This window comes from Mercurialis annua, linkage group LG8 (assembly GCF_937616625.2).
Source record: "Mercurialis annua linkage group LG8, ddMerAnnu1.2, whole genome shotgun sequence".
In the NCBI taxonomy this organism is placed as follows: domain Eukaryota; kingdom Viridiplantae; phylum Streptophyta; class Magnoliopsida; order Malpighiales; family Euphorbiaceae; genus Mercurialis; species Mercurialis annua.
This window is the reverse complement of record NC_065577.1, coordinates 38,194,032-38,208,775: the sequence shown is the minus strand read 5'-3', so window position 1 is coordinate 38,208,775 and position 14,744 is coordinate 38,194,032. Positions and strand designations below refer to the sequence as shown.

The window sequence follows — 14,744 nt, the reverse complement described above, 5'->3', positions numbered from 1 at the left end:
AAAAATTAAAAAATCATGTTTTGAATAACATATAAGTATAAAAATTAAAAGTTACGTTTGACTATTTTAAATATAAATTATAAATTATAAATATTTATACTTAATGAAATGTATATATATATATATGATAAATTATATAAACTTTATATTTATTAATATAAATAATCAATTAGCGCATCATATTACTAATCACTATGTATATCATACCTAAACAAAATAAGATAAATTAAGAGTATAATTTTAAATAAATAATATCAAATAAGTTCACATAACATGCCTATGTAAATTTTGGGAGTTATAATTGATGGATCTAAAAATCTTATACAACTAATGAATTTTATATTTTATCAACTTTGTATGATCATATACATTAGCTTATTAATATTACTAATTTAATTTTAAATTCTATATTTATATAATATTAAATATAAATGACGATAAATGTTCAAAAAAACCATCCGTAACAATTTTAAATATAAAATCTCAATACATATATAATTAAAAAATTACATTCAATAATCTCAAATACCAACCATAAAAATAATAAAAGTATAACTAATGTGCAGCGCACGAAATGAGTAAGTTGGTGAAATAACTTGGGTTAGGGTTGGGAAAATAAAAAGATTTGTTATATGAAATACTGTTTTTTTTTGTTATTTATTTTTTTATTATCCTTTTTAAATTTTTTACATTTTATAACGACTTTTTCTTATATACTATTTTTAAAAAACTTTACTTTTTATATTAACTCTTATTTTTTTTTTTATTATTTATTTTTCACCATTATATTTATGCACTTAATATTTATCACATATTTTTTTTATATAATTTTTTTGACTTTTTTGACTTTTGACTTTTTTTTGACTGTTGACGTTTTTCGTCAGTTTTAATAAAATATAAAATCAACATCATGTAATAAGCTAAGTAATTTAAATTTTTCAATCTTTTTTTACACTAATTTTTATTTTTTCAACTTTATTTCAAATTAAGTTTTCATTTTTTAATCTATTTCACATATAATGTGGTCTTTTTCGTTAATGCTAAAATCAACATAACATCAACACAATATCAACATAACATCAACACAATATCAACACAACATCAACATTGTAAAATTACAATAATTTAACATCATTATTGTTTTTTTCACTAATGTTAAAATCAACAAAATATCAACCGAAAATCAATACAGTATCAACACTGTAATGTTAGAACAATTCAACATGGTTATTTGTCTTCTTCCACAATACTAACATATCATTATATAGTCTCGTTTTTTTTTAACTTATTTCACAGATAAAATTATCTTATTTGCCAATGTTAAAATCAAGAAAATATTAACTGATTACCAACATAATATCAACATAAAATCAACAACATTGTAACATTACAATAATTAACCAATCAACCATCATTTAAAAATCGTACTACAGAATCAAAAAAGCGCAGAAATACAAACAAACACAGTAAGAATGCAGATTTAACAGATTTTTATTCCATAAAATCACAAAATTATTTTTATACAACATGAAAAGATAATCTTTATACATGTTTAATAATGAAAAATTATTGTTATATAAAAAAAATTACAGATCTGAAACGAAAAAGAAGAGGAAGATGAGAATCGATAAAATTCATATTTGATGAAATCAAAATAAAAAACAGCGATAGTAATAACGAGCGGAAAAATGACTTTGATTGCGAGACAAAGGTGGAATGGCGGAGATGGAGCGCGAATAGCAAATATGAAAATGTTGATCTATTGTATTGAAGATGAACAGAGATGATTATAGAGAAGTAGAAGAAGAAGAAGCTTTGTGAAAATTTGAGTAGAAATAAAGAGAGAAATATGACGAGAGAGGAAATAATTGTAATTATGAGAGGAGGGGTATATATGTAAACAGTATAAAAGATATTACATCATCCATGTACCGTATTTTAGAGATTGGACCTGTGTAAAAGTAGTATGTTTGAGATAGTTGGTTATTTGTGTAAAAAGCTCTAAATAATATGGACCTCGTATAAAATTTAAATGGAAAATTCAACCATTCATTACCCATCTAGTCGCTACCTACACCAACGCATTTGCCATCTTAACTCTAAAATCATGCAAGAACTAACAGATTCTTATATGATATTTTATTAATAGCTAAAGTTTAGAGAAACCAGCCATTACTCATTAATAGCAAAAACCACTACAAATAGATTCTTATATGACATTTTATTACAGAGGATAGAACCAGCTTGGTTTTGAATGTCATACACACACACTTCTCAATACATTTACATTTCATAGCTAGAGTTTGCAGAACTCATAACCTGGAACCCGTTTATGCGACCTTGGGCGCCCAGCCTGCAATTACATGTTCCTTTGCAGCTTTGGTCTTCACGAAAGATTCTCGAGAGAACATCATCTGCAAAACAAAGATTATGCATTAGCCTACCCCGGCAAATCCTTAAACTCTTAACTTTCATGAGTTCTTACTGCGCATATGAGAAAAAAGAGTCATAATTCCTTAAAAGCACATACCAATATGCACATTTCAAGGAACATAGTGAGAAATTTAACCGCGATAGTCAAATGAAAAGGAGGCTACTTAACATTGGTTCGATTTCATTAAGAAACAGCGATGAAAAATAATCGATATACTATACTGGCCAACAATAACTAAATGTTACAGCGTATGTGTAAGCAAGGACGGAGATAAGGAGGGGTGTGCAGTGGCACTTGCCCCTCCAAAAATCAAAATTATCCAAATTTTATTTAGTTTAGTGATAGAAAATTTATAAGAGTAATACTTTTCTACACAATTTCACCACTATAAAACTCATATGCATTATATAATCTAGCTAATACAATTTCTTTAATTTAATTGATCATTTATTTAATTAAAAAATTAATTATGTCATTAAAATATATTTTATACCTAACTAAATCTAATTCTTATTAATATATAAAAAGAAGTGTAGAAATTCGCGACTAATATTTGATATTTTTATACTGAATTAGACTCAGTTATTTTTATTGATAAAATTAAATTTATTTTTTATTTTTATAATTAAAAATGCGGAAACACTTGTGGGAGAAATTGAACTCACAATGTAACAATTTACTGTACAACGCGTATACCAGTTAAGTTATAGCTTATTAGAAATTTTTTTATTTTTTATGATAATTTTTAAATAAAAATTATAATTTTTTTGCCCCTCTAAAAAAAAAATTCTAGCTTCGTCCCTGTGTGTAAGTTTAACAGCAAATACCCACCCTCATATAGTCGTTGACACAAATCAAGTCTTCTGGGACAAACCACTTCTTAAAATGGCCAAGAGCAATGTCAAGATGGTACAGCTTTGGAGTCAAGCTCAAATCAGCAGCGGTGACCTTTTCTGCGGCAATGAATGGACCCTAATACAAAGCTCCATTAAATTAGTGTCTATGTTTATGCTCTACACCAAAACATAAGCATCTGTAATGATCTACGATTGTATTTCAATTGTATACATACATGTGCTTTCAAATGCTCATCAAATGCCTTCAATTCCGCGACCAAAGCCTGTTCTGATCCGTCATTTGGATCCTTGCTCTTCAAGAATTTGAGAAAAGCAGAGAAGATGCCTGAACCTCTGCAGTCTCAAATCATATAGATCATAAAAATGAGATTCCATTCCAAGATTTAGAGCATTGACATTCAAAGCAACCATACAAATTCACATTAAGACAGGAGCATGAGCAAAGAGACAAATATTTGAGCTTAACGTAAAGCATCTTCTAGCAAGATTTTATGCTAAACAAGAGAATAAAAATGAAGTTACATGTACATTTAAAGTTAATTTCCCAGATCTAACAAAAGATTAGCAGGATGTATTTTCTCCAAGCATATTATGACAAAAATGGCAATCAATAAGAAAGGAATCTTGAAGATTAATGTAATTGTAACGACAAAACGAACTTCTCAATAAGCAGATTTTTAAAGAAACTATAGAACGCGAACGTAATTCAAGAACAGCAAAGCAAATATGTACAACCATAATTCCCATACCATCATTTCATCTGGTAAAGATTTAAAAAGGCGGCCGGATCAACGAAATATAAACATAGAATCTACCAGAAGCGAAAGCGGATATGCTTACACAGAAGCAAATTCAGGAGGAGTAACCAGAGATGGCTCAGGATATTTCTCCTCCAGAAGCCCAACAATGACATCAGAGTCTAGCACAAATTTGTCATCATCACATTTGAGAGCAGGCACCTTCCCTTCAGGGCAAACCTGCAAAAACCTATCAACACAGCAATAAACCTCAGCTAAGTTTCAAAATCCATATAAGCAAATACAGACAATAATTCAAAAAACAATAAAAGAAAATAAAATGAACAATGGGTCAACCAGGTCCTCGAACTCGTACCTTGAAATCAAATAAGTCATTTTTAATTATTTTTAGTCAATTAGATCCTCAAACTCGTATTTCGTGGTCAAAGAAGTCACACGTTTGAGATCTATACACAGATAAGGGGTTATTTAACCTAAATTAAGAGAGTTAGGAATTTAATTGACTAAAAAAGTTAAAAATGACATTTTTGACCCCGAAGCACAAGTTTGAGTAGAAGTGATTTGTTTGATCCACAAACACAAGTTCAAGGGTTAGGTTGACCATTGCTTAAAATGGAATCATATGCTACAACTAAATGAACAAAGGGTCAATGCGACCTTTAAACTTGTGTCTCTAGGTCAATTAAATACATTTTAACTTTTTGGATTAATTAGATCTCAAATTTGTTTTTTCGGGTCAAATAAATCATTTTAAGTCATTTTTAATTTTATTAGTCAAACTCTCTTAATTTAGTTTCATATAATGTATATCTCAAATGCGGATTTATCCGGTCTCAAAACACAAATTTAGAAAACTAATTGATTAAAGTGGTCAATTTGTCCCTGAAAACACAAGTTCGTGATCTAATTGATAAAAAAGTTAAACTGTATTTATTTAACCTCGAGACACAAGTTTAGGAAACGCCTTGGCCCTTTGTTTAAAACTAAATTATCTCGAACTTTGAGATCTAGCGTTAGAATTCCATCATGTTTGATAAAATGAGTTAAAAGATTTCAAATTAACTAAAATAGCTACTTTGAGCTCGTTTTGTTGAAGAAAAGCAAGAATTTTCAAAGTGTTTTTTCACTATTTATAGACTGAATTCAACGCATAAACAGATATAATTAGCTCACACGCTTCACACAAACCATAAAGAAAACATAATCATTAAATCAATGATTCAGAAAATATACCACTGTGGCTTGTCACTGAGATTGACCAATTTATAAGTGTACGGAATCTTCTTCTCTTCCAGAGTCAACAGAGCTTTCTGACAAAACGGACCTGAAAATTTAAAATTCAATTGAAAGTTGAATTTCAAATGCATAATCATTAATCACTCCAAATTCTGAATTCAACAGAGAAAAAAAAATTAAAATTATGAGAGTTTTACAAAGAAAGCATACAATCTCCGAGAAGATCAGGTTCACCGGCGGCCGCCTTCACACATATCTCGAACGGCATTTTTCTTTTGTGAGATTTTTTTATGAGTGGAATTTGAGTGAGATGAAGAAGATAAGGAGCTAGGCCTCATTTTATAGTGGCAGTTTGTTAAGGTTGAACCGGATAAAAAAAAACAAGCTGGGTCAATTGAACCGAACCAAACTCATATGGTTGGTCTATAATTGACCAGTTAAATTATTACAGGTAGGCACTGGCTTTTGGGATTTTTTAAAAGGTAAACAACAAAAGTCTGTTTCTATTTTTAATTATTAAGTACTTTTGGTTTTATTATTTTTTTATTCATTTCACGTTTATAACATTTAAGATACAATCACTTTATTTCTGTAAGAGATTTTTATATTATATCTTGAATTTTATTTTATTTTTTGATGGAAATATCTTGAAGTTAATAATTGAAGTCTGTAAAATGAGAGGTTCTTATGATAGCTTCCGGCACTCCGAGCTTAACATTTTTATAGTCGGAATTCACAATAATTCCTATCTTTATTTTTTTTTTTTAAATCGAATTCCATCTCGACGTGGAGCCAGCCCTAACATGCGCCCCTAGAAAAAATCGTGCGGACGTACCCATCAACTCGAAAACAAATGTAATCGTTTTGTTTAGTTTTTCAGCCAAAATAATGTGATTTGAAGTACCACAAACACAAAGAGATCAGTATTGACATTAATTTTTTTAGTACAGGTCACAGCAACAAATATGAACTTTTCTTTTATTAAAAAAGTTTCATTAAACTAAATCGAAAGCAGCTACGAATGTGTAAAATATTCAGAAAATGGACCAAATAATTGATGATGATTTGACATAAAGCGATATGCCTAAGCAAGAACAAATATGATTTTAATATCTGATGAAGAAATGCAGCCATTGCCTAATCAAACAGTAGTAATATCAATACTACAATATTATCGTTTTTTTATTAGTATTTGTATAGTACACAGAACCATCAGCATTCAGTTTGGTTTTAAGGTGTCGTATACAGTTTTCTGTTACATTTCATAGCTCGAGTTTGACTCGTATAAGTTGTAACTGTGTTCATGGATTGACCTTAGGCTCCCACCCTGCAATCATATGTTCCTTTGAAGCTTTGGTCTTCTCGAAAGATTCACGAGAGAACATCAACTGCAAAACAAACATTTCCGTGAGTTCGTTGTATAGCATACTGAGAAATTGAAAACAATCTCAATAAACGCAAACACACCAGCAAACACACGTCGACAAATTTTAACAAACACAATGAGTGAAATTCAAGTGCATTAATAACACTAAAGACTATTTCTCTGGAAAACACAAGGCTTATTGATTGGTAAATGCCGGTAGATTCCGTACTTGTGAAAAATGAAAATTGAAAATCAACCAGTGTATTGGTTTTGATCACAACAGAGACCGAGGAAGAAAGAGTGATGTAAGGAGGCAGGGGCATGGGTCTTTTATGTGGCACAATCAATACAGAAGGGCATATCAAGCTAGGAAGCACGGAAACGTTGATGTGCCAACGTTTCTGCGTTTCCTAACGTTTCCGAAACGGGAACGTTAGGGAAACTCACCCAAAACGTTTCGGACCAATCTGCAATTAAGCAAAAAAAGACATGGGAAATTCTCTCATATTAAAAATCACCCCTCTGTTTCAGAAACTCAAATTAATTCTCTTGTCAATTATTTCTGATTTATACTTCATCTGCTCGTCTGAAAATGTCACCGCACCGCTCATCGGAGGTTAGCTTGAAGGAATTGTAAATTCATAATTTTTTTGGATCTGATTTTAGAATTGGTGGTATAAGATGAATGTAAAATTTTTATATTTTTGAAGAATTTTAATTTCAAAACAAGGAGCTGTGCATGTACAGAAAAGATACAGAGGTTTCAAGAAGAAGAAGCAGCATATGGCGACGATGACCAAATTTTGTTGTTTGCTTGTGTTTATTATAATTAGGTTTAGTTGACTGTGGGCTTGAACTATCTATTTTAACAAACTAATTTATGTATAATTAGGGCTTGAATTTTGGTTATTCATTTTATTAACTTTTTTTACAGTGAATTAATAGTTTTAAAAATGAATATTAATAATTTTATTTATAATTATTTATTTATATGAAATATCACAAAAATATAATTTTTATATATAATTTTTATATAGATTATCTTGTATAATATTTATATATATATATATGTGAAGTTTTAAAAATTGTAAAAATACCCTTATATTTTTAATATTTACACGTTTCCCCCACGTTTCGTGTCCTTCATTTTTAAAAAATGTCGTTTCCCCGTGTCCGTTTCGTGTCGTGTCCGTTTCCCGTTTCCGTTTCCGTGCTACTTAGATATCAAGTATTCTTGATGTGGAAATTTAAATTCCATCATTCAAATTTTTCAAGCGAAAAGTCTGCAACCAACGATAACTGGAGTTATGTGAAAATGATAAAACATTAGCAACTACATACCTTCATGTAGTCTTTGACATGAGTTAAATCTTCGGGTACAGTCCACTTCTTAAAATGGCCAAGAGCAACCTCAAGATGATACAGCTTTGGTGCCAAGCTCAAATCGGCAGCAGTGACCTTTTCTCCAGCAATGAATGGACCCTGATTCAAAGCTCCAATAAATTAATTTACATAATTTTATGATACCAAAATCGAGAAATTAAAAAATACATTTTTACTCGATTTATGTTTGGGTTTCAAGTGTGAACATACATGCGCCTTAAGATGCTCTTCCAAGGCCTTCAATTCCACAAGCACGGCCTGTTCTGATCCATCATCGGGATTTTTGCTCTTCAAGAATTTGACAAAGGCAGAAAACATCTTTGAACCTCTGCAGTCTCAAATCATAAAATTGCAAACATAAGAATACATAAAACCTTCAAATTCAAATTTATTAAATAATAAATGCAGCTACACAAATGCATCAGCAAACAAGAACATGAGCAAGCCACAAATTTATCCATAAAAAGTAGAGTAAGCGTACTTATTGACACATTTAAACTTCATTTTTCATGGTGAAATCAACAATTTACCGAGCGTTCTGTTAAAATATCAGGAAATTTAACTAGCGATGAACTTATCAAGGAGCAACTGTCAAAACTACTTAAATATGCGAGGCACTATAAGCAGAGAAATAAGAATCACAGCCACATTCCAAATTCTGGAGAAGAGATTTAAGAACAAGACGGTAAATGTAGAACTACTAGAATCTATCACTAACCCTCAGAATCGAATCAGAGAATAAAATGAAAAAAAAAAACAATAAACTGATTACCATATTAATCTAATACAAAGATTTCTACAAGAAGAAACAAAGAAACCTTACACAGAAGCATATTCTGGAGGAGTGACTAGAGATGGCACAGGGTACTTCTCCTCGAGAATCTTAACGATAACATCAGAGTCTGACACCCATTTTTCATCAACTTTTAGAACTGGTACCTTCCCTTCAGGACTTATTTCCAAAAACCTATGAGTAAAACAACAAACATCAGTGCTGAATTCTTAAACTGTCCACAGATTGTTTTAAAAAGTACTCTAAATGTTACAAAAACATGGTCCTGAAAGAAAACTTAAAATCAATAGTCCCCAAAGAAAACTTAAAATCAATAGTCCCCAGAGAAAACTTAAAATCAATAGTCCCCAAAGAAAACTTAGATACTTTCAGCTATTCTCAATCTTTTACTAGCTATACAGCATTTTTGGTCCCGAATTGACTTTTGGGTGAACTGACTTTTCGACAAGCCTCTATGATCGAAAGATCTACCGTTCGGTTCAACCATTAGCAACCCTATTTGAATTATTAAATATTTGAACATAACATATGACGGGTCTATGTGCTTGTTCACGACAAATCTAATGAGAATTTGAACGCGGAGATGTATTAGAAATGTAAAAATCATAAAATTATAGTTGCAAACTCTAACTCAAAAAGTAAACAACCTAAATAATTGAATTAAGAAAACAAATATCAGCACATAAACAGACATAAATATGTAGGGCACAAGGGCAGAGCACAAGACAAATAAAGGTACAAAACTTTGTATTAAACAGACAAAACAATGCAAATCAAGTGGTAAAACTTCAATGAACCCATCACATCACCAGCATAATAATCAAACTAGGAATCAACATGGTGTATACATAAGTTCAAGTGTACTATACAACTAGGTAGCACCGACACGGACATCGAAAAAGGGTGTTATTTTAGTAAAAAAATAAAGTTTCGTGTCCAAAACGCCAAGTGTGTTCGTTCAATAACACTAATTAAGAAGATTATTTTCTAACCAAGAATGAATTGGAGTGATTGAGATATACCATTGAGGTTTATCAGTGAGATTGATGAGGTGTAATTTGTATGAAATTTTCTTCTCTTCTAAAGTCAACAGAACTCTTTGAGAAAATGGACCTGCATAAATCAAAAAAGAAAACCTAAATCAATCAAAAAAATTAAAAATTACATACCATAATCTAAAATTAAACCAAAATTTTGTCAAGAGAAATTGAAGAAATTACAATCTCCAAGAACATGAGGAGCACCAGCAGCAGCCTTCACACAGATCTCCAAAGTCATTTTTTATGTTATTTGTCAAAGTTTCTGCTGTGATTTGAAGCTACCAGTACAAATATATGAAGGTCAGATCGCTCTGGGCATTATTTAAATGTTCAATTTTTTGGTAAAGTTCTGGATTATTCCATTTTTTCGACTAACCAAACCAATTAAACCAAATCAGATCGAACCAGGGCGGTCGGATCGATATATATCTGATAGTATTATCTAGTTTTTAATTTTAAGATAATAGGTAGCTGCCAAAAAATTTAACGTGAATTTTTATTTTTTATTTTTTATTTTTTATACAAAAATAATAAAATATCTCTTGTTCTTTTGGTCTTTTGCAAAATTATGTAATAGAAGTCAAATTTGCAGGATATATCAAGTTTTGTTTGTGATTTGTTTTCGTTAAAAAAAATAATGCTACAATTATTTTTGGTTAGAGTGGCATTATTAGAACAATGATTACTTTGTATGAAAAAAATAGATAATAAGTATAAAAAAATTTGATTTTTTTTTAAAAGTATATATTAGTTTTTTTAACTTTTTAGTACATTTAAGCCCTTTTTTTGTCAAATCACCAAAAGAGGAGCAATTTTATTGCTTTTTAAGAGATACACCTGAATTACACTGGTTAAAGAACCAGAAAACAAAAATCAGAATCTACTTCTGCTAGTTACATTACATCTAGCCTCAACTATGCTTTTAATACTGCAGAAAATTTGCTCTACTGACTTGTGCTTCTGGTTGAAGACTAAGTCATTTCTGGTGCACCAAATCTGATAAATTGCTGCACAGAAGCACATCTTCCTCACTCTTGCAATATTAGATTTCCCTTTAGTTCTTCTGATGAAGAAACTTACTTCTCTCCTCCATGTATAACCTTCTCTACTAAAACCCAAATACTCCAGAATTTTCCTCCAAATGGCTTTGGTAAAACTACACTCAAAAAACAGATGACTGGTACACTCCATCTGATGATTACAGAAGCAGCAGATATCATCTGCTATTATACTCCATTTGCATAGCTTATCCTTGGTATGTAGCCTATTAAGGAGGGCTAACCAAGCAATAAAAGAATTCCTGGGAATATTCCCTTTGAACCAAACAAGTCTATACCAAGGCACATCATCAATAACAGGAAGCAATTTCTTCCAGGTGCTACTAATAGTAAACTTCCACTAGCATTTGCTTTCCATGTGACAGTATCTTCCTTATCCTCTTCTATAGCAGCATGCCTTCTAATGTAGTTCCACCCAGTAGCAGTATTCTCATCTATGGGGTCAGGCAAAGACCACTGGCCTCTACTCCACAGATCTTTAACAACTGCAGCTTTAGAGATATCTGCATCTTTTATGTTAATGCTAGGGAAAAGTTGAACTACTGATTTTTCTTCTAACCATGGATCATACCAGAAAGAGAATCTTTTACCATTCCCTAACTCATACTTGAATAAATGCATGATATTCTTTCTAACATTCAAAAGCTGCCTCCAGCTCCATGATCAGTCTCCTGGTTTACTCAGGCCCCAGAAACTTAGCTTCTTCAACTTGTTTATTATGACCCACTTTGCCCAGATAGTTGGCTTCATGGTGACCAGGTCCCAGACATGTTTACTAATTGCAGCTATATTCCAGAGATGCATAGGTTTTACACCCAAGCCACCCTTATTCTTGCTATTACAAACGGTTTCCCAATTCACTAAACCACCTTTTTTAAGACTGTTGGAACCATGCTATAAAAAGGATCTGCAAACTGCCTCCACTCCTCTAACAACAGCCTTGGGAATCAGAAATATAGAGCACCAGTATACATGCATGCTCAAAAGAACTGAGTTGACTAGTTGAAGTCTCCCTGCATAGGATAGGCTCCTAGAAGTCCAGTGGCTTATTCTATTGGTGATTCTCAGGGTGAGGTTCTCACAATGAGATTTTGTGAGTTTAGAGGAAATTAGGGGGAGTCCTAAGTACTTAATGGGTAAGCTGCCTTCCTGAAAACCTAAAATATTTAGAGTTTCATTCTTACTGCTAACACCATTAAAGAAGACAGAGCTCTTATTGTTGTTAGGAACTAGTCCAGAACAATCAGAAAAGGCATCAATAGACTTTTTAATTATACTCACAGAGTTCACATCACTCTTGCAAAACATGAAGAGATCATCAGCAAAGGTTAGTTGACAAAGCTTCAGAACATTACAGCCTTTGTGGTACTTGAATCCAGTTCCAGGTTTAGTGTTTCTGATTACTAACCTAGTAAAGTACTCCATACACAAGACAAATATGAGAGGGGAGATTGGATCACCCTGCCTGAGACCTTTACCACCATTAAAATACCCTTCTGACTCCCCATTCATCACCACAGAGAATTTAACAGTTTTAATACAAGTCATAATGAGCTTAATGAACTTGCTAGGGAACCTATAGCCAATGAGAATCTCCTCTACAAAATCCCAGTTGACAGTATCATAGGCTTTTTGGATATCAATTTTTAAGGCACAATCATTACTATCATTCCTGTGGTAATTTTTTACTATCTCATGAGCTAACAAGATGTTATCCACTATACTTCTTCCAGGAACAAAGGCAGATTGGGTATCATTTACTAGCTTAGTCAATACAGTTCTAAGCCTATTAGTTAGAATTTCTGAAATGCATTTGTACATCATATTACAACATGCAATAGGTCTATAGTCACTGATTGAGCTAGGATTATGTACCTTAGGAATGAGAGTAATAACAGTTGGGTTGGTTTCTTTCAGCATTTTTCCATTAGCAAAAAACTCTGAAATTGCCATGTTAACATCACTTTCCACAATCCTCCAGCTCCTCTTATAAAACTCACTGCTGTACCCATCTGGCCCAGGGGCTTTATCTCTTTTAATAGAGAACATGGCCTTTTTGATCTCCTCTGGGGTAACATCTCCTACTAACAAGACTCTGTCTTCATCAGATAGCACATATCCTTCAAGGAAAATGTTAGGCTCAGCATGATATCTCCTGGGATTTGCAGTCCCTATGAACCCCTGAAAGTGAGTAATGATCTCCTCTTTAATCTCATCTTGATCTTCACTAACAACTCCATTTTCTCATCTTAAGGGACAAGATTCTCTTTCTTAACTGTCTCTGCTTAATACAGTTGTGAAAGAATTTTGAGTTTTGATCTCCAAAATTTATCCACAAGGCTCTTGATTTCTGTCTAAGGATGTTTTCTTCCCAAGATAGCAGCTTAAACAAGTGAGCATTGCAAGCTCTCTCCTCATCTTGAAGAATAGTGTTGAAAGGATTCAAGGATAAGTTTGCTTGGAGATTCAAAAGCATGTCTCTAGTCTGACTCACCCTTTTAGAAATGTCATTAAAGTCCTTGTTATTTAAAGACCTCAGACTTCTCCTAAGATCTTTCAGCCTTTGATAGTGTTGATACATTCTATTGCCTCTAAAATTTATCCTCCAAACTTCCTCAACAATCTGTAAGAAATTGTCATGTTCACACCAAACATTGTAAAATCTAAACATAGATTTCCTGTGGGAGGGATTAATGTTTAAACTAATCATTAAAGGAGAATGATCAGACACTCCAGGGCTTAAAATCTCATAGAAATTGTCCTCCCAGCTTTTAGTAGCTGTCTCATTCATGAAACACCAATCAATCTTCCTCCATACTCTATTATCCCCTTCTTGATTATTATTCCATGTGAACTTCAGGCCCTTGTGACTAACTTCAGATAAGAGATTGATGTCTAACCAGTTCTGGAACTCCTCAGCTGCTCGGACATCAATTTCAACTCCTCCTTGTCTATTACTGTTATTCAGCACTGCATTAAAGTCTCCAGTGACAATCCAATTACCAGGAACCCCCAACAAGTTTGAATTTAGATGATGCCACATATCCTTCCTTTCTTCTGACACATATGAACCATACACAAATGAAACACAAAATTGTGTTCTATTCATCTTTATACTGCAATGCACAAACTGCTTGTGATAAACTACCTTCTCCAATTTGACTAAATCTGAGTTGTAAAGGACCCAAATTCTACCCATATCAGAGCATGTGTAGTTATGTATTACTTCCCAACCTACCAATTTCTTGCTTAAGTTTTTCCAGATTTTCTCAAAACTAGAATAACTAGCTCTAGTCTCTATAACTCCAATCATACACAGTTTTTGTCTTTTTATCAGAATGATTAACTCTGATTGTTTTAGAGGGTTATTCAGCCCTCTAATGTTCCATGAACCTATCATTTATCTATTTCAATAGGTTTGGGAAGGATTCTCCCTTTTCTGCCTTCACCTATAACTCCAACTCCATTCTTTTGGACATCAGTAATTCTATCACCTATGATATCAATCCTTTGTACGGAATCAAAAGGATTAGAAGATACCTTAGCTGTAGTCAAATTAGACTTCTTGCTATTTATAGGGACAGTGTTATCTTCCTTGATCTTGTCAACAACAGAATCTTCAACTTTTCGAACAGTGCTCACCTCTTTACTTACTTGGCTTTTGATAGCAGCTTTGCAGTTGTTACTCAGATGCCCCAACCTTTTGCAGACCTCACATCTCTGAGGCTTCCATTCATATTCAATTTTCTGTGAAAACTGGACTCCTCTTTCATCCTGAAGAATCACCCTATCAGGGAACTCCCCATTAGCTTCCATCTC

At 32.4% G+C, this 14,744-nt stretch overlaps 3 protein-coding genes across 3 annotated transcripts; all 3 read right to left on the bottom strand.

Moving 5' to 3' along the window:
* Positions 1–2,155: 2,155 nt before the first annotated feature.
* Positions 2,156–5,608, bottom strand: LOC126660773 (glutathione S-transferase DHAR2-like). The gene is made up of 6 exons (XM_050354437.2): positions 5,496–5,608; positions 5,283–5,373; positions 4,132–4,278; positions 3,507–3,624; positions 3,266–3,406; positions 2,156–2,414 (listed from the first exon to the last, which is right to left on the bottom strand). The coding sequence occupies exons 1-6, from the start codon at positions 5,551–5,553 to the stop codon at positions 2,331–2,333; spliced, it is 639 nt and encodes a 212-aa protein (XP_050210394.1). The 5' UTR covers positions 5,554–5,608; the 3' UTR covers positions 2,156–2,330.
* Positions 5,609–6,418: 810 nt separating this feature from the next.
* On the bottom strand, positions 6,419–10,164 carry LOC126661381 (glutathione S-transferase DHAR2-like). Its single transcript, XM_050355216.2, has 6 exons — positions 10,048–10,164; positions 9,850–9,940; positions 8,858–9,001; positions 8,245–8,362; positions 7,993–8,133; positions 6,419–6,673 (listed from the first exon to the last, which is right to left on the bottom strand). Exons 1-6 carry the CDS (start codon positions 10,103–10,105, stop codon positions 6,587–6,589), a joined length of 639 nt encoding a protein of 212 aa, XP_050211173.1. The 5' UTR covers positions 10,106–10,164; the 3' UTR covers positions 6,419–6,586.
* A 576-nt stretch (positions 10,165–10,740) lies between these two features.
* Positions 10,741–11,546, bottom strand: LOC126662035 (uncharacterized). The gene is made up of 2 exons (XM_050355922.1): positions 11,224–11,546; positions 10,741–11,131 (listed from the first exon to the last, which is right to left on the bottom strand). Exons 1-2 carry the CDS (start codon positions 11,544–11,546, stop codon positions 10,741–10,743), a joined length of 714 nt encoding a protein of 237 aa, XP_050211879.1.
* Positions 11,547–14,744: the final 3,198 nt, after the last annotated feature.

What these genes read in the sequence shown, in the direction of transcription:
- LOC126660773 (XM_050354437.2), bottom strand. Translation starts at nt 5,553, where the DNA reads ATGCCGTTCGAGATATGTGTGAAGGCGGCCGCCGGTGAACCTGATCTT. An exon ending in CTCAGTGACAAGCCACAGTG is followed by an intron (nt 4,279 to 5,282) that starts GTATATTTTCTG and finishes CTGTGTTGATAG; the next exon opens with GTTTTTGCAGGTTTGCCCTG. An exon ending in CCTCCTGAATTTGCTTCTGT is followed by an intron (nt 3,625 to 4,131) that starts GTAAGCATATCC and finishes TTGAGACTGCAG; the next exon opens with AGGTTCAGGCATCTTCTCTG.
- LOC126661381 (XM_050355216.2), bottom strand. Translation starts at nt 10,105, where the DNA reads ATGACTTTGGAGATCTGTGTGAAGGCTGCTGCTGGTGCTCCTCATGTT. An exon ending in CTCACTGATAAACCTCAATG is followed by an intron (nt 9,002 to 9,849) that starts GTATATCTCAAT and finishes TTTTACTCATAG; the next exon opens with GTTTTTGGAAATAAGTCCTG. An exon ending in AAGAGCATCTTAAGGCGCAT is followed by an intron (nt 8,134 to 8,244) that starts GTATGTTCACAC and finishes GCTTTGAATCAG; the next exon opens with GGTCCATTCATTGCTGGAGA.
- LOC126662035 (XM_050355922.1), bottom strand. Translation starts at nt 11,546, where the DNA reads ATGCATTTATTCAAGTATGAGTTAGGGAATGGTAAAAGATTCTCTTTC. An exon ending in CCTGGAAGAAATTGCTTCCT is followed by an intron (nt 11,132 to 11,223) that starts GTTATTGATGAT and finishes CCTCCTTAATAG; the next exon opens with GCTACATACCAAGGATAAGC.